General features: G+C 43.1%; 1 protein-coding gene across 2 annotated transcripts in view; it reads left to right on the forward strand.

The window, feature by feature from the left end:
* The window catches only part of nek11 (NIMA-related kinase 11), a 243,540-nt gene that overhangs the window by 145,257 nt on the left and 79,090 nt on the right, over positions 1–19,193 (forward strand). For both annotated transcript variants that reach the window (XM_055658619.1, XM_055658627.1), the window contains one exon: positions 18,509–18,647. In XM_055658619.1, coding sequence (XP_055514594.1) covers positions 18,509–18,647 — 139 coding nt within the window. The remainder of the gene's footprint in view (positions 1–18,508; positions 18,648–19,193) is intronic.

Raw genomic sequence — 19,193 nt, forward strand, 5'->3', positions numbered from 1 at the left:
ATATTAAATGGCTGTGCTGACTCATGGGGCCGAATGACCTACTCCTGCACCTACTTTCTATGTTTCTATCTATATTCTCCAGAAATGCTGCCTGACCTGCTGAGTTACTTCAGCACTGTGTGTCCCTTTGTGTATTAAAACCATTTGTGTTATTTGTGTTTGCATCTAAGCTTTTATTCCCATCTCCTTCATTTAATTATCTAACTTCCAAGTATTATTTCAATTTCTGGCCAATATATATTCCTCAGTCAACATTAGTGGAGATTTGCTGTTTTACTTCGGAGTCACGTGAGTGACTACGTGAAGAATCCCGCCACGACGCATGCGTGACATATCGCTTTCACGCTTGCGAAACGACAGGCGGGGTGGAGCGTTCCCCCGCAGCGGTAAGTTTGAAACCGCGACCTGCAGGTAAGTGATTTACTCTGCAGTAGTGTTTGTCCCCGCGCTGTTTTACACGGGGTGGGGGGGAAGCTGGACAAAATAGTGTCCACAAGTGCTGCGAGTGAAGCTGGCTGGGGAAGACCGCAAAGCAGCTGAAGGCACAAGCCCCATAAGGGTTCAGCTGTGCCGATTTCTGATCCCGCGCCGGCCAGAACACCACGGCCGGGAGACTATTCAGAATGGGGCCGTCGACTTTTGACAAGTCGATAACAGCAGGAGGCGGGGTGGAACGACGTTCCCCCATAGCGACTATTTAAACCAGAACCTGCAGGTAAGAACTGCGGTCTTCTTGGGTTTTTCCCATGCTGATTACAGATGGAGAAGACAAGGTCTGCGACAAAGCTGGTGAGGGAGGACCGCGGAGCAGCGGGCAGCCAGCAGCAGCCAGCGGCACTCGGATCACCGATAGTGGGATCAGCTGTGCCCGATGTCGCCTCCGCACCGGCCAGATCCACGCGGCCGGGCGGTAAGGCTAGACACAAAAACAAACAAGGTTGTGGACTCAGAGGAGTCCAACTTTGAACAACCACGGGCGGCCAGCAACCAAGAGCGCTGGAGCCGGATGGAGCGGTGTGTGGAGCATTTGCTCCAACGTGACAGACTCCGGGAGATGGAGTCGGGTCACTATGGGCCCTATGATAAACCCACAGCAGTACCTCCTGAAGGGCTGCACAGTGCTTCTACCTCATCAGAGGGGAGCACTGCGGGTCAGTTCTGGGCTGACCTGGAAGAGGGGTCTGCAGAAGGAAAGACAAGTGTGCAAGGGAGAGAACCTACTGGACTAATAAAAGGGACTCCAACAAAAACCCACTACAGCCAAAGACAGCACCACTACGCACCCACCAGCAGAACTGGTGAAAGCTCGAAGGCCCAGTACTCAAAACATGAGTCTTTTTTAGGCCATGGCCCAGGCCGGCCTTCTTGGAAGATGCGGGGACCTCCAACGCCAACCAAACCGAAAATCCAGACACCAGCGCAACAACAGCAACGAAGAACCTACAAAAAGAAGTAAACCTGCCACTGGTAACTATGGAGGTAGGTGGGTCTGGTTCCCTACAAAATACAGGGAGCATGGAGGTTGGGAGGAGATTACACTCTTTTCTGAATGCATGGAGCATGTTAACCACTGATACTTGCATCTTAAGCAGTATCCAGGGATATACAATAGAGTTTTTACACAAGTACAGCCCTCCAGTTCAAAATATGCCGAACCGAATGTTCGTGCTTTCTGATAAAGAAAAATCAAAAGTGCAAGCTGAACTGGAGCGGCTTTACGTAAAAGGTGTAATTGAGAAAACTCAACACGAACCATTAGAATTCGTGTCCAATATATTTACCAAAAACAAAAAAGATGGTGGTTGTCGCATCATCATAGGTCTGACAAAATTGAATACATTTGTACAATATATTCACTTCAAAATGGAAACCTTTGTTACTGCTAAACAATTAATTTCCAAAGGTTACTTCATGGCCAGCATCGATTTAAAAGATTCTTACTATTCAGTGCCTATATGAGGTGACCACAGATGTTACTTAAAATTCAACTGGATGGGACAACACTGGCAATATAGAACACTGCCAAATGAATTATCATCAGCCCCAGGCTGTTCACAAAATTTTTGAAACCAGCCCTAGCGTTTCTACGGAAACGCAAACACATGGTCATGGCATATTTAGATGACATACTCACTGTGGGCAAAACTTTGGAATTGGCCAAACAAACTGTAACAGCCACAAAACAGTTATTTGAAAAACTGGGATTTATTATCCATCCAGTTAAATCTAAACTAACGCCTTCCACTACTATGGACTTTTTGGGGTTCACCATTTACTCAGTTCACATGTCGGTGACTCTGCCCAAGGGAAAGGCTAGAGATTTAATAGAGGCTTGCAATAACCTCATTGACATCAGCAAACCATCCATCAGATTGGTAGCAAAAGTAATTGGCAAAATGGTGGCTGCCTTTCCAGCTACACAATTTGGACCTCTACATTACCAAACCTTACAGAGAGCAAAAATACTAGCACTCTAAATTAATGCAGGTCACTTTGACAGACCTATGAAACTACCAATCAAAGCTAAAATGGAACTAAAATGGTGGATAGATAACATCTGGCTTTGTTCCAATCCAATCATTGTCAGAAACCCTTCCATGGTACTACAAACTGATGCCAGTGCACTTGGGTGGGGAGCCACCAATACCATCACCAGCTGGGGAGGTAGATGGAATGCTAAGGTGGCATCTTTATTACTCACACTGGGCATAAACTACCTGGAAATGTTGGGTGCATTCCATGGCCTAAAGTCATATTGTACTGGGTCATATCACCAGCATGTTAGACTACAGATAGACAATACCACCATGGTAGCATACATTAACCACATGGGTGGTAACAAATCGACATCATGTGACAATCTGGCTAATACAATTTGGCAATGGTGTATCCAGAGAGATATTTGGATATCAGCCACTTACCTACCAGGAAGACTAAATTTAGTGGCAGACACCAGGTCACGCAAATTTAATGAAAACACCGAATGGATGTTGAATAAAAAAGTATTTGCTGATATTACAGCAAAATATGGAACACCAGATATCGATCTATTTCCATCCAGACTTAACCACCAGTTATTAAATTATGTTTCATGGGAACCAGACCCTGGGGCAGCGGCGACAGATGCATTTTTGATGCACTGGGGGAAATTGTTTATTTACGCATTCCCTCCTTTCTGCCTCATCAGTCGGGTATTAAGGAAAATACAACAAGACTCTGCGTCTTGTATTTTGGTAGTACCCGATTGGCCTACTCAACCATGGTTCCCAGTGGTATTAAACATGGTATTAGAACCATGTATCACCATCCCACATAGACCAGATTTATTGCTACATCCATAACAAGGGATAGCCACCCATGCCATAAAACAATTGAACATTAATTTCTAGAGTTTAAAAACACCTCTACTACAACTGGGACTGACGGACCGAACAGTGAACATGATCTCGGCGGCCCAAAGACAGTCAACCAAAAAAAAAACAGTATCTGGTGGTCTATATCAGGAAGTGGGAGATGTACTGCCATAAAAACAACATCACCTACAGAGACATGAACATCATGTCTGTTCTGGAATATCTGGCAGGCCTCCACTATGATGAGGGGCTCGGTTACAGTGCCATCAACTGCGCCAGAAGTGCCCTATCGACTTACCTATGGCAGGGGACAGAGCGTTACACTGTTGGGACTCACCCACTGGTAACAAAACCTATGAGGGGAATTTTTAATACTAATCCCCCAAGAACCAGGTACTCCCAAATATGGGATGTAAGTATTGTCCTGAAGATGCTCAGGAATTGGTCTCCAGCAACAGCTCTGTCCCTACACAGACTGACATTAAAAACAGTCATGCTAATGGCATTGGTCACGGCACAGAGGGTACAGTCACTGCATAAACTAAGACTGGACAACATGACTTCCTCAACAGAAAATATTACGTTTCATATCTATGAGTTAGTAAAGCAGAACAGACAGGGATCAGCAGGCCTCAATATACAATTTAGGTCATACCCAACAGATGACCGTCTGTGTATAGTAAGACATCTGTCGTTATACATGGAGAAAACGAAAATCCTAAGAGGCAATGAGAAGGCACTTTTTGGTCAGCCACAAGCAACCACACAAAAGAGTGACGGTCCAGACCATCTCAAGATGGCTGAAACAGGTGTTAACACAGGCTGGGGTAGATACTAATATTTTAAAATCTCATTCCACCAGGGCTGCAGCTACATCGGCAGTGATACAGTTGGATGTACCAATGGACCAAATCCTCAAGGCAGCAGGATGGTCTGGGGGAAATAACATTCCAATTATTTTACAACAAACCAGTAATGAAACCTGGAACGTTTGCAGAAACAATTTTAAGTTCTGTAAATTAATTTAAACCCATAAAAAGGGGTTATAATTTTGTGTTAATAAATTTTATGATTTCAATGTCGAATTCATGTCCAAATTATGTTAACACAATTCCTCCTACAGTCATCAAGGCGGACGTGATGCATGGACTCGTTTCCACGGCATGAAATCACAGAGCTTTAAAATCTTCACGTAGTCACTCGCGTGACTCCGAAGTAAAATAGTAAGATTAAACGAGAACTTACCAGTTTGAAGTTTGATCTGTATTTTATGAGGAGTTACGATGAGGGATTACGTGCCATCCGCTCCCACCCTTGATCATATACTTAACTGGTATCTCTTCTCTAATCTTACTATGTTTAGTCATTACAGTTATCTGTGATTTCACACCGCTGCTTTGAAGAATGACACTTATGCGTCGTGGCGGGCTTCTTCACGTAATCCCTCATCGTAACTCCTCATAAAATACAGATCAAACTTCAAACTGGTAAGTTCTCGTTTAATCTTATTATTAATCATCACAATGCCTTTGCTGGGAACCTGTTGTACAGAAAGTGTCTGTTTTTTTGAGGCTCGAGAAATTCAAGTGGTTGAGCTAGCTCTCAGAATTTGAATGAGTTGGCACGGTTTTCTGAGTAAGCTGATGTCGTGAACTGTATAAATGACCGTTTGACATGAGTCTAGTCATATACTTCGCCCTTTATCCAATTTATTGGCTGACAGTTGTCAACAGGGAACTGTTAAATTATCACCCTGAACTTCCTCCAGGAAAAGCCTCAGTACAATACTTGCTCTTGACTTCCCACTTGTAATGGTGCAATAGATGTATTTATTGATTTGGCTACATGTCAGCAGAGACTCAACTAATTGCACACTCATCTCTGAGGCAGAAGGTTGGGGGTTCAAGTCTGAGCATTGAACCTCAGGCTTATAGTTACTGTGCTGTTGTTGTTTGCATCATTCAGTTGAGATGTTACACTGAGGACTCCTCTCTTGGTGGATGTTAAAGATTCAGTGAAATTGTTTTGAAGAGCAGGGAAGGTATCCCTGTTCACTATTAAACCTTCAGCCACCATCAGGCTTGTAGTTACTGTGCTGTTGTTGGTTGCATCATTCATGTTGAGATGCTACAATGAGGACTCCTCTGTTCTCTTGGTGGATGTTAAAGATTCAGTGAAATTGTTTTGAAGAGCAGGGAAGGTATCCCTGTTCACTATTAAAGCCTTCAGCCACCATCAGCAAAATAAATTAACTGGTTATTGTCATTGTGCATTTTACAGAAGTTTGTTGTGTGCAAAGTGATCGCCACCTTTCTTAAATTACAATAGAGACTGCTTGTCAAAAGTACTTATATGGTGCAAGGCATTTTGGGCCATCTTGTAAGACATGAAAGGCAGTTTTGAAACAAAAGTTATTCCTTTTTTTGATAATATAATGAACAGTACGAGTATAGTGGAGAGATAAGTTTTTTTGATAAGAGTGGAGAGATAAGTTTTTTTGGCCTTCCATCACAGCGATGTGATGGATGTTTATGTAAATTATGTTGTGTCTTGGGTCTATTTGTTTGTAATGTATGGCTGCAGAAACGGCATTTTGTTTGGACCTCAAGGGGTCCAAATGAGAATTAAATTGAATCTTGAATCTTGAATCTATAGGAGAATAGAGCATTCTATTTGCTTGTTCAATTGCCAGTGCATAATGACTTGATATATTAGATATCGAGCTGTAGAACTTTATCCTTGTATAGTTGAAGTCAAGAGAACTAGATTGTGTATGTGCAGAGTTCAGTGTTCATATACTACAAAAAAAACTAGGGGAACTCTGTAGGTTAGGCAGCGTCTGTGGAGACAGGGGGTGGTTAACATTTCAGGTCGAGACCCTGCATCATCCCTCTGCCTCCCCAGCTGCTACTTGATCTGCTGAGTTCTTCTGGCAGTTTGTTTTTTGCATCCACAGTCTCATGTGTCTGCCAATGTAGCACCTTTGTGTGTTTAGCATCAGCTACTGTTAGCATAAATATCTGTTCTCTGAGGATTCATTACAAATAGACCTCTTGAAAATAACATGCCTAGTGGAGTGACATACAGTTTTAGCATGCCTACTTCTTTCTTCCTTTTTATTGCTCAAGAGATATTTTGCTTTTTAATTCATGCTCCACACATGACTGAACAGGATAAATGCTGAGAGCACAAGCTATAGATCTGTTCCAATATCACCTTTAATAAATTCCTCTATTTGTATAGTGTGCATACATCCATGCATAGCAGTGCTTTGTCATGTTGATTTGCAGATTTAACCAAGTTTGTCAATAAATTGCTATGCGCAACACCCCCTCCCCTTTGCCCAACCCCTAGGCATTAATCACTTTTTATGTTGGCTAAATTCCCAAACTCTTTGCTTACTTTGCTAATACCTTACTTGGTGTAAAGTTTAATTTTGCCTTATGAAAGTTAATTGACCCAAGGTCATAGCTTGGTTTCCCCATCCACATATTAAGCATTTCCAATTGTCTATTTTGGTTTCTATTATCTCCTAAAGTAACTCACCACCAATTTTGTTTTAAATAATTAGGCCCTTGATAGAGGATCATAAAATTAATGCATCATGGAAGGAGATTTTTGTGCCATTAGATCTGTGCTGGTTGTATGCCAGAGCAATCCAGTTTGTCCAATCTCTTGCATTCACCTTCGATTCCTGCCCCTTTCAAATATTAATCCAGGCCCCATTTGATTGCTGTGATTAAATCTTCCTCCATTACCTACTGCTAGTAAATTCCAGATTCTAACCACATGCTGAGCATAAAAGCTTTTCTTTAGGTCTCTTTTGGTTCTTTTGCCAGTCATTTACTCTATTTTCTAATGATTGGCTATTGTACCTATGGGAACAGTTTGCTCTGTCTAGTGTAGGAAGGAACTGCAGATGCTGGTTTAAACTGAAGATATACCCAAAAAAGCTGGAGTAACTCAGCGGGACTGGCAGCATATCTGGTGAGACGGAATGGGTGATGTTTCGGGTCGAGACCCTTCTTAAAACAGTTTCCTCTACCTCTATAGACCTCTGACGGTTTTCAAATCCTGTCTCACCCTTCTTTGTTCAAAGACAACAGCCTGGTTACTCCACACTGATTACTGCAATAAGCTTCCTCATTCCATCATTCCAGAAGTAATTCTAATAATTCAAGGTGCTGTGTGAACAGATGTCACTCTTAATATGATCAAAATACAAAGGATCAGATTACATCTAGTCCATCATTGATCAAATTGGAAGTGAGGATACTCTCTGCATTGATGCTTGAAGTCATGCAATCAGCACTTAACCCCTGCACAAATACTTGCTGCCTCTGAGTTTTAATTCTGTTTCTTTTCCATTTTTGAGCTACACTGTGAACTGCTCTTGTGCTAAGTTTTGTAGCAATCTTTCTTATCAAGGGTTTCCCATGAGTTCAATAACATCATTAGATTTACCACTGTTCACGTGGGCAATCACATCCTCAGTCAATAGTCAACAATATTAATACCATCTGAATCCATGATGAAATACACTTAGTTGTTCCAGTTTGTTCCTGACAGGGGCTAGATCACTTCAGCTGTTGTTGACAATAAGACCAATATGACTATCATTTCAATTAGTTTTACAACAGCATGGATCGAATAATAGAATCAGATTAGATTGTCATGTTATTTGAACATGGAAATAGGATTAAGTTATTTCCTATTCATTAAGGCGGCTCAGAGGCGCAGTGGTAGAATTGTTGCCTTACAGCACCAGAGACTCTGATTCGATCTTGACCATGGGTGCTTTCTGTACAGAGTTTATACATTCTCCCTATGACCGCGTGGGTTTTCTCCGGATGCTCCGGTTTCCTCCCACATACCAAAGAAGTGCAGGTTTGTAGGTTAATTGACTTTGATAATTTGTCCCTAGTGTGTTGGATAGAACTAGTGTACGGATGATCGTTGGTCGGTGAGGATTCAGTGGGCTGAAGAGCCTGTTTCCATGCTGTAAAACTCTCAACTAGTTATCTGCTGCTTTTTGATGATTCTTATAATATTTGTATAATTTAATTATTATTGTTCAATGTGTCTCTCTTGAATGGAGAGGAAGCAATAAATTGAGCAATTGAGCCTACCTAGTTTATACAAAAGCTGTTGGTTAATCACTTAGTGCTGGAGGATTGGCGTACTGCGCATGTTGTTCCATTGTTTAAAAAGGGGTCTAAGAGTAAACCTAGCAATTATAGACCTGTTAGTTTGATGTCAGTGGTGGGCAAATTAATGGAAAGAATACTTAGAGATATATATAAGCATCTGGATAAACGGGGTCTGATTAGGAACAGTCAACATGGATTTGTGCCTGGAAGGTCATGTTTAACTAATCTTCTTGAATTTTTTGAAGATGTTACTCGGGAAATTGATGAGGGTAAAGCAGTGGATGTTGTGTATATGGACTTCAGTAAGGCCTTTGACAAGGTTCCTCATGGAAGGTTGGTTAAGAAGGTTCAATGGTTGGGTATTAATGGTGGAGTAGCAAGATGGATTCAACAGTGGCTGAATGGGAGATGCCAGAGAGTAATGGTGGATGGTTGTTTGTCAGGTTGGAGGTCAGTGACGAGTGGGGTGCCACAGGGATCTGTGTTGGGTCCACTGTTGTTTGTCATGTACATCAATGATCTGGATGATGGTGTGGTAAATTGGATTAGTAAGTATGCAGATGATACTAAGATAGGTGGGATTGCGGGTAATGAAGTAGAGTTTCAAAGTCTACAGAGAGATTTATGCCAGTTGGAAGAGTGGGCTGAAAGATGGTAGATGGAGTTTAATGCTGATAAGTGTGAGGTGCTACATCTTGGCAGGACAAATCAAAATAGGACGTACATGGAAAATGGTAGGGAATTGAAGAATGTAGGTGAACAGAGGGATCTGGGAATAACTGTGCACAGTTCCCTGAAAGTGGAATCTCATGTAGATAGGGTGGTAAAGAAAGCTTTTGGTGTGCTGGCCTTTATAAATCAGAGCATTGAGTATAGAAGTTGGGATGTAATGTTAAAATTGTACAAGGCATTGGTGAGGCCAATTCTGGAGTATGGTGTACAATTTTGGTCGCCTAATTATAGGAAGGATGTCAACAAAATAGAGAGAGTACAGAGGAGATTTACTAGAATGTTGCCTGGGTTTCAGCAACTAAGTTACAAAGAAAGGTTGAACAAGTTAGGGCTTTATTCTTTGGAGCACAGAAGGTTAAGGGGGGACTTGATAGAGGTTTTTAAAATGATGAGAGGGATAGACAGAGTTGACGTGGAAAAGCTTTTCCCACTGAGAGTAGGGAAGATTCAAACAAGGGGACATGACATGAGAATTAAGGGACTGAAGTTTAGGGGTAACATGAGGGGGAACTTCTTTACTCAGAGAGTGGTAGCTGTGTGGAATGAGCTTCCAGTGAAGGTGGTGGAGGCAGGTTCGTTTTTATCATTTAAAAATAAATTGGATAGTTATATGGATGGGAAGGGAATGTAGGGTTATTGTCTAGCGGGTATATGGGACTTATATGTGTGTTCGGCACGGACTGGAAGGGTTGGCCTGTTTAATGCTGGATTGTTTTGTTATATGGTAACCGGAAGTTTGTGTAATGGGGATTTTGCAGAGAGTTATAGCAGGGTTCTTGTTAGTCAAACTATGTATTTATGATTTGGGCTTGATTGCTATTGTGCTATTATTAAGAAGCTTATGAATTATATTTAAATTGATGGTGAAGATAAAAATTCCTGCCTGTGGGAAGGTGGTTAGTCAATGGACTGGTCAGCTGAGTACAATAGTGCCATGTAGCATTATCCATGGATTTGTTACTTTCCTTAGAAATGGTGCTATGGGTCTCTTGCATTCACTGCAGAGGCCAGTTTAGCATTTCATCTGAATGTCACCACCTCCAACAGCACAGCATCCCCTCATCCTTGCGCACGACACCATTCAGCCTTGTGCAGGAATATCAATGCAGATTATATGTTTTACTATCCAGACTCGCCCTTGAACCTATGATCGTCTTATCTGATGAGCCAAGCCAGTAAATAGGTTTGCTAGTTTGAAGTTTGTTTATGTGGGGTGTGGGATGAGAGAGATGTAATTACATCATGTGTTCTATAAAACATTTAAAACCTTGCGTCTATTGTAATAAAAATAGAATTTAAACTGGTTGAGTTAGCACAAAGCAATAGCATATTCATGAGTGTTTACTGACTGAGCTTGAAGCAAAATTAGATGGGTAGCCTGCTGCTAATTTATCCCATTTGTTCACAGTAAGAGTTCTTTTCTTCCTTAATAGTTTCTCAGGGTTAGCAGAATAAGATAATCAGTTCATTTTATTACATTGTACAGGAATGCATGCCTCAAATTATTATTTATTAACACAAATCTGTTTCTAAAGGACGACGCACATTTGCATTTATTTTTCAGGGGAATTTAAAAAGGCAACAAGAACCTTCTGATTCCCTCTCTGAGAGAGTCCTTCAGCACACAGGGTCTTGATTGATAAGACATTCAACCACGGAAGTGAGAAGCAATGCCTACTTGGGCTCACGAGCAGCTGATTGTGCGGCAACAAAGTTTTTAATGAAATAGAACTTATATAAAGCATATAACAGCTTATTCCAATATAGCAACTTCTTCCAATAAAACCAGGGCAATTTCTCCAGGAAAATTATTGAGTTAAATAAATTCAATAATAACTATTTATTAGTGTCTTAATAATGTGCCAGATTGTGTGGCAGGCTTGATTGATGGGGCAGTCATCCCTTGTCTGAAGCCTGGTATTCTATTCAGATTAATATGGGGCAGGAAGGGAGTAGTACAGCCAATGAAATATCTGGTCACCATCATGTTGCAGATAGTGAGAGCTTGCTATGAATAAACTGGTTGCCATATTTCCCAGAGTGTGATGGGGATCGTATTTTTTTTAATGGAATTTGTTATAAATTGCTTTATAACAACTTGAGATAATGAATGGTGCTAAAGAAGTAAGTGTTAGCTTTTTCTCTCATTCTAGCTATTAATATCTGAAGGGTAATCACAGTTGTAATGCAAGGAATGTAGAAGGTAATTAGTGCATGACAAGCACTCGGCTTCAAAATGTTCTCATGAGATTATTTATATCCACCTGGAAACAGCAATCAGACTCTTGTTTTAACATCTTGTCCAAATGGAAGGACCTTTGACAGCACTCCTTCCAGTGTTTCCTTAAAACATCAGAGTTATAGAACTGTACAACACATACACAGGCCCTTCAGTCCACTTTATCCATGCCGACAAAATTGCCATACTCCGCAAGACAATTTGCTTGCATTTGTCCCATAGCCCTCTTCCTAAACCCTCTAAACCCTTCCTAGCCATATACCTTTAATGTCTTTAAATAGTCGTAATTACATAGAAACATAGAAACATAGAAAATAGGTGCAGGAGTAGGCCATTCGGCCCTTCGAGCCTGCACCGACATTCAATATGATCAGGGCTAATCATCCAACTCTACTTCAATTGTTTCTCATGGTAGCTCATTCTGGATCTGGACGACCTTTTGTGTGAAGACTGTTCCCCTGAGGGCACTGTTCCCTCTCACCTTAAGCCTATCTGTCCCCTCTCACCTTAAGCCTATACCCTCTAGTTTTAGGATCCTCAACCCTGGTAAAAAGACTGTGAGCATTCACTTTATACATGCCCCACACAATCTTGATCATCTCTAGAAAGTCACCCCTCAGCCTCCTACACCCCAAAGAACAAAGTCCCTTGCTATCCTTTTGCACTCTTTTCAAATTAATGACAACTTTCCAGTAACTACATTGTTCACAAAGTATTCCATGTGGTCTTGCCAATGATATGTACAGCTGCATCATGACGCTCCAAATATTCTACTTAATAGCTTGCCTGGTGAAGGCAAGTGTGCCAAAGGCCTTTGTCACCACATCGTCCACCTGACTCACTACCTTTACCGAACAATGCACCTGTACTCCCAAATCTCTGTTCTGCAGCACCCTACAGGGCTCTACGATTTACTGTCAAGTCCTACCCTGCTTTGATATTACCAACGTGTCACATGTCACACTTATCTGAGGTAAATTCAATTTGCTATTTGGCCCACCTTCTGACTGATCTAGATCTTGTGTAAACTTATACATCCTTCCTCATGGTCGACTATACCACCAATTTTGATGTTATCAACAAATTTACAAGATTCAAGATTCTCGAGACATTTATTGTTACATGCACCAATTGGTACAGTGAAATATGGGGTCACCATACAGCCATACGAATAAAAAAGAACACAGAACATGATAGTCTTTAACATAAACATTCCCTCACAGCGGAATCAAAGTTTCCCACTGTGAGGGATGGCACCAAACTTCAGTCATCCTCCTCTTTGATGTTTACCCGTGGTCAGGGCTCCCGAGCCCCCCGCAGTCGCTGCTATGTGCAGCTCGATATTCAGGACCTCTCGCCGGGATGATGGAACTCCGACATCGGAACGGAAGAACACCGTCAGCGGCTTGGCTTCCCGAATCGGCCACTTCCTACCGGAGACGCGGTTCCCGAAGTTCACATGCCGAGCTGGGCGGAGATTCACGCTGGCGGCCCTCTGCAAAGGGATCGCAGGACTCCGCAATGTTGAAATCAACGCCGCCCGCGGTTGGACTCTGCAAACCACAGCTCCACGATGTTGAAGCAGCAAGCCTAACACTCCAGAGCTTCAAACGGCGATCCAGGTAAGGCATCGCCCACTCTGCGATGAATCCAGTGCTGCGCCACTGCTGAAGCTCTGGTCCAGTCTCTGGCAGAAAATGCCACGCCAATCCAGATGGTAGGCCGCGAGGGGGGTGAGGACGCGACTCGAAGAATAGTCGCATCCTCGCCAGGAAGTGACTGAGAAACGGTTTCCCCCTTACCCAACCCACCTCCCCCACATAAGAATACTAGAAAACTACAAAACATACCTTTAAACAGACTAAAAATAACAAAAAAGATGGCAAAACAGACAGACTGTAGGCAGAGGCTGCCATCATGCGGCGTTCCTGGTGGCGGGAACTATTCAGTATTCAGTATTTACTTTAATGTCATTTTAACTGAGTACTTACATACACAGAAGAAACGAAAAATTGTTTCTCAATCAGTTCCTGTCAGTGCAGTTAATAAAAGCAGAATAAATACATACCTAAATACCTAAAACTAACATATCTAAAATAAACCTAAAAAATAAACTAATTAACTTAACAGACATTCAGACCGAACAGTGGCTTTGCTTTGTCAGGTGTCTAGCTGTCAAAGTATGGGCGAGGTTAGATGTGTTGGTGTATGATGTATGGGGAGGGGACACAGTCCGTTAACCAGTCTTATTGCCTGTGGGAAGAAGCTGTGTAGCATCCTGCAGGTTCTGCAGCTGATGCTGCTGTACCTCTTCCCAGATGGCAGAATGGAGAAGATGTGGTGTGATGGGTGATAAGGGTCCTTAATAATGGAGATGGCTCTGTGGATGCTGCGCTTTTGATAGATCTCCAACAGAAAAGGGAGTGGAGCACCAATGATCCTACTGGCTGTCTTCACTATCCTGTTAAGTTGTTTTTGTTCATAAGCCTTGCAGCTCCCAACCAGGAAGTGATGCCGTAGGTCAGTATACTCTCGATGGTGCCCCTGTAGAAGGTCGTTAGGTGAACAGTAGGGAGACCTGCTTTCCTTAGTCTCTGGAGGGGGTGGAGCTGCTGCTGTTACCTATAATGTTATCTACATTGACGATTTGGATGGCAACCAACAGCAAACCCAGCACCGACCCCTGGTCACAGGCCACCAAGCAGAAAAACAATGGGCAAGTGGGGGGAGCGCTGTCTAAAAAATTCACACGGTGCAAAGCCAAGGTAAAACAGACATACACTGCGATGAACAGGAAGGTTGGCGCTGTAAAAAGACGGTTAAAGCACATTGTACGGTGAGTCCTTTAAAAGAGGTGGGGGGAGATGGGGGAGAAGGAGTGGAGACAACTTTTAAGAAGCCTGTGAAGCTCGGCGGACCATTAACATTACCGGTCGGTTATCCTTGGTTCTGAAAACTACTGCTTATTTTTCCCAATGAGCCAATGAAATTCACCGGTCGGCACTGACTACAACCTACGAGAACCTCTGAGAACCTTCGACCTCCTGGCAACCCGTTAGGACCTCCTTGCGACCCACCTACGGCTGGAGTGTTCTCGCTACTCTCCATGGCGGCTTCATCCTAGTCGCCGCTAATTTTTCAACATGTTCAAAAATTAGCGGTGACTAATTCCTAGAATGCGGGAACACCTCACGACCATTAAGGCAACTCCCGAGCAATCACCCGCGAACATGTGGCGACCATGTGGTGACTGCGTAGTCTCCTGCAGTCGCCTAAAAAGTTGCCTAAGTGGGACAGGCCCATTAGCAGCCTTGGCCTGAACGTTTTTGAATTCAGAAGAATGAGAGGTGATCTAATTGAAATGCTTAAAACTCTTGATGTGGCTTGGCAGGGTAAAAACAGGAATGATGTTTCCCATGGCTGGGGTTGCGGCTTAGAATAGAAATCACAGTTTCAAAATAAGGGTGTAACTATTCAAGCCACTTCTTCGCGCGGGTGCAGTGAACTTTTAATTTCTTTATCAAGAGAACTCGAGATTCGTGGAGACATGAAACTGCAAATGTTGGTCCTCTATTCAAGAAGGGCTACAGGGAAAATGTTGGGAACAATAGGCCAGTGAGAACAAAGTTGGAAAGTTACTAGAGAGTATTCTGAGGGATAGGTTATACAGGCATTTGGACGGGCAAGGGCTGATTAGGGATGGTTAACATGGTTTTGTATATGGGAGGTCGTGTCTCACAAATCTAATTATTTTTAAGACGTGACCAAAAAGGTCAATGAGGGCAGAGCTGTAGATGCTGTATGCATAGATTTCAGTAAAGCATTCGACAAGGTTCCACATGGTAGGCTACTCTGGAAGGTTAAATCACATAGGATCTAAGGAGAGATAGCTGAATGGATAGCAAATTGGCTTCATGTAAGGAAGCAGAGGGTGTTGGTGGAAGGTTGCTTCTCGGACTGGAGGCCTGTGACTAGTAGTGTGCTTCAGGGTTCAGTGTTGGGCCCGTTACTGTTTGTCATCTACATCAATGATTTGGATGAGAACATGCAGGGCAAGATTAGCAAGTTTGCTGATGATACAAAAGTGGGTGGTTTTGCAGATAGTGAAGATGATTGTGAAAGATTTCAGCAGGACCTGGATCGATTGGCCAGGTGGCCTGAGGAATATTTGATGGAATTTAATACAGAGAAGTGTGAGGTGTTGCATTTTGGGACATTTAACAAGGGCCGGACCTACACAATAAACAGTAGGCCTCTGGGGTGTATTGTAGAGCAGAGGGATTAAGGAGTACTTATGGTTCCTTGAGGGTTGTGTCTCAGGTAGAGAAGGTGGTCAAAAAGGCTTTTGGCACATTGGCCTTCATCAGTCAGAGTATTGAGTTTAAAAGTTGGGAGGTCATGTAGCAATTGTATAAGATGTTGGCGAGACCGCATTTAGAATATTGTGTTCAGTTCTGGGCACCATGTTATGGGAAAGATATTGTGAAGCTTGAAAGGGTTCGGAAAACATTTATGAGGATATTGCCAGGACTAGAGGGTATGAGCTATAGGGAGAGGTTGAGTAGGCACTGAGATTAAAGGGCATAATAAAACAGCATAGGTAGACAAAAAATGCTGGAGGAACTCAGCGGGTTAGGCAGCAACTAAGGAGAGAAGGAATTGGCGACTTTTTGGGTCGAGACCCTTCTTCAGACTGATGTCGGGGAAGGGGGGGGGGAGGGAATGAAAGGAAGTAGACGGAGACAGTAGAACTTGTGGGAGAACTGGAAAGGGGTAGGGGAAGGAGGGAGAAAGCAAGGGTTATCTAAAATTAGAGAAGTCAATGTTCATACCGCTGGGGTGTAAACTACCCAAGGAAAATATGAGGTGCTGTTCCTCCAATTTGCGCTGGGCCTCACTCTGGCAATGGAGGAGGTCCAGGACAGAAAGGTCAGATTGGGAATGGGAGTGGGAGTTGAAGTGCTGAGCAACCGGGAGATCAGGTTGGTTAAGACGGACTGAGCGGAGATTTTCGGCGATGCAATCGCCGAGCCTGCGCTTGGTCTCGCCGATGTAGAGAAGTTGACACCTGGAACAGCAGATACAGTAGATGAGATTGGAGGAGGTGCAGGTGAACTCTGCCTCACCTGGAAAGACTGATTTGGTCCTTGGATGGAGTTGAGGGGGGAGGTAAAGGGACAAGTGTTGCAGGACAAAGTACCCAGGGAAGGGGTGGTATGGATGGGAAGGGAGTGACCAGGGAGTTATGGAAGGAACGGTCATTGTGGAAAGCAAAAAGGGAAAGAGATGGGAAGATGTGACCAGTATTGAGATCCCATTGGAGGTGGCAAAAATGTTGGAGGATTATCTGTTGTATGCGATGGCTGATGTGGTGAAAGGTGAGGACAAGGGGGGGACTCTGTCCTTGTTACGAATAGGGGCAGTGAGAGTAAGAGCGGAGCAGCGGGATATAGAGGAGACCTTGGTGAGAGCCTCATCTATAATGGAAGAGGGGAACCCCCGTTCCCTAAAGAATGAGGACATCTCCGATGCCCTGGTATGGAACACCTCATCCTGGGCGCGGATGCGGTGTAGCCGGAGGAATTGGGAGGAGGGGATTGAGTCTTTACAGGAAGCAGGGTGGGAAGAAGAGTAGTCAAGATAGCTATGGGAGTCAGTGGGTTTGTAGTAGATGTCAGTCAGTAGTCTGTTGCCTGCGATGGAGATGGTGCGATCTAGAAATGGTAGGGAGATGCCAAAAATGGTCCAAGTGAATTTGATTTAATTTTAGATAGCCCTTGCTTTCTCCCTCCTTTTCCTCTCCCTTCTCAGTTCTCCCACAAGTCCTACTGTCTCCACCTACTTCATTTCTTCCCCCCCCCTGAAGAAGGGTCTCGAGCTGAAATGTTGCCAATTCCTTCTTTCCGTAGATGATGTCTCACCCGTTGAGTTTCTCCAGCAATTTTTGTCCACCTTCGATTTTTCCAGCATCTTCAGTTCTTTCTTAAATAATAAAATAGCAGTTTTCCACAGGTGCAAAGGAGGATGTAGGGACCATGTGATTTGCTTCCTGCATTTCCTGCTTGTATTCTTATGTAGGACACAGACAGACTTAAACATTTAGTGTATCTACTGCAACTGGTCAAGAAAAACTATGTATAGACTATCAATGTAAAGCACCAGTGAAGAAAAAAAGAAATCAGTGGTGGGAATGTGAAATTCACTATTACAGGGCATGTGGATAGCCTGGATGTATTTAATTGGAAGCTGGAGGTGGCAAAGGGAGGGTGAGCATATGAAGGGGAAAGGACCATGTTAAAAACAAACATCGACATAGGTTTGCTGCATAGCGTAATCTATTACTGAGAAGGTAGTCTCGGTAGTCTCAATGTATCTTAGTGTAACCAACTTGTCTGCTGCAGAAGGCCACAAATCCTTTTCGTGAAGCAGTGCACATTTCATTTCCACTCACTGATAGAAAAATTTAATTGTTTAGCCCACTTAAATCATTTAGTGTTTTTAGACATGTTACCAGTAAATGAAAATTAAAAAGAAAATCCAGATTCTGGAAATCTGAAACACAAACAGAAACTCCCTCAGCTTGGAGTTCTCGAAGTTCGTCTGAATGCGGGCTCCGTGATGTTAAGCCCGCAAGAACCCACGGTTGGAGCTCCGAGATCGATCCCTGGCAAAGGGATCGCGAGTTCCGTGATGTTAAAATCCAGTAGGTTCCCCGCAGTGGAGCTGTCACAATCGGTCTCCAGCAAAGGCCGCCAACTCCTCGATGTTAGGCCGCAGTGCGGACTGAGATACGATACGGAAAAAAATCGCTTCTCCGTCGAGGTAAGAGATTAGAAAAAGTTTCCCTCAACCCCCATATAAAAACAAGCTAAAGAACACTTAAAACATACATTTAACACATACAATTAAAACACAGGCAGACTGTTTGTGAGGTAGCCATTGCTGGCGCCACCTGGTGGATGGGAATGTTCATGCCCAATTATAATATTAGTATATTTGACCTTTAATTTGTACTTTTGTCTGATTTAAATTAGGAATCTATTGAGCACAGATCATCACATGAGACCCAGTCACCGCCAGTAGTTGCTCATGATTTCCGATCATTAAGGCAACCTGAACTCAAAGGGCAGAAGATTTTGGATAGACTGTGCATGTCTGAGCCACCAGACCATGGTAAGAAGGTACCCCATCTTTCCGCTGCTTTTGTAAAGGTGTTGATATCGTATAGCATTTTATGAGGAAAGAGAATGGCTACTCCATGGTGGCAGTGTTCCGAGAATGTTCCAAAGCTACAAATTGATATCTACAGTGAACAGTAACTACTTCATTTCTTTATCTTCTTCACCCCCACCACAATTGTGTAGCCTCTTGTATTTGTGTCCCCACAGTTGTTGTTCTCATCCAATCTGCCATGTTCTTGTCAACTGTGGGAGCAAGTTCCAAATGCATGATAAACAGCAGGAAAGGGTGAAGATACTCCTCACTGAATCTGTATTTCTCTGGTATATAATAAAACTTATCATCACTGACCACTACCTAGTTGTGTGACGGTCTCATGGATCAATATTCTAAACAACTCTACCCCTCACCGTGGCATTATGGTATATGGACCCCATCTGAGCAATGTGAGCCAAAGTTCTCAATGACAAAAGAAAAGGAAGAGGGCACATACCCATTAAAACATGCATTTGTTATTTAGTAAATTCATGAGTCTTGGTA

This window comes from Leucoraja erinacea, chromosome 2, assembly GCF_028641065.1.
Source record: "Leucoraja erinacea ecotype New England chromosome 2, Leri_hhj_1, whole genome shotgun sequence".
In the NCBI taxonomy this organism is placed as follows: domain Eukaryota; kingdom Metazoa; phylum Chordata; class Chondrichthyes; order Rajiformes; family Rajidae; genus Leucoraja; species Leucoraja erinaceus.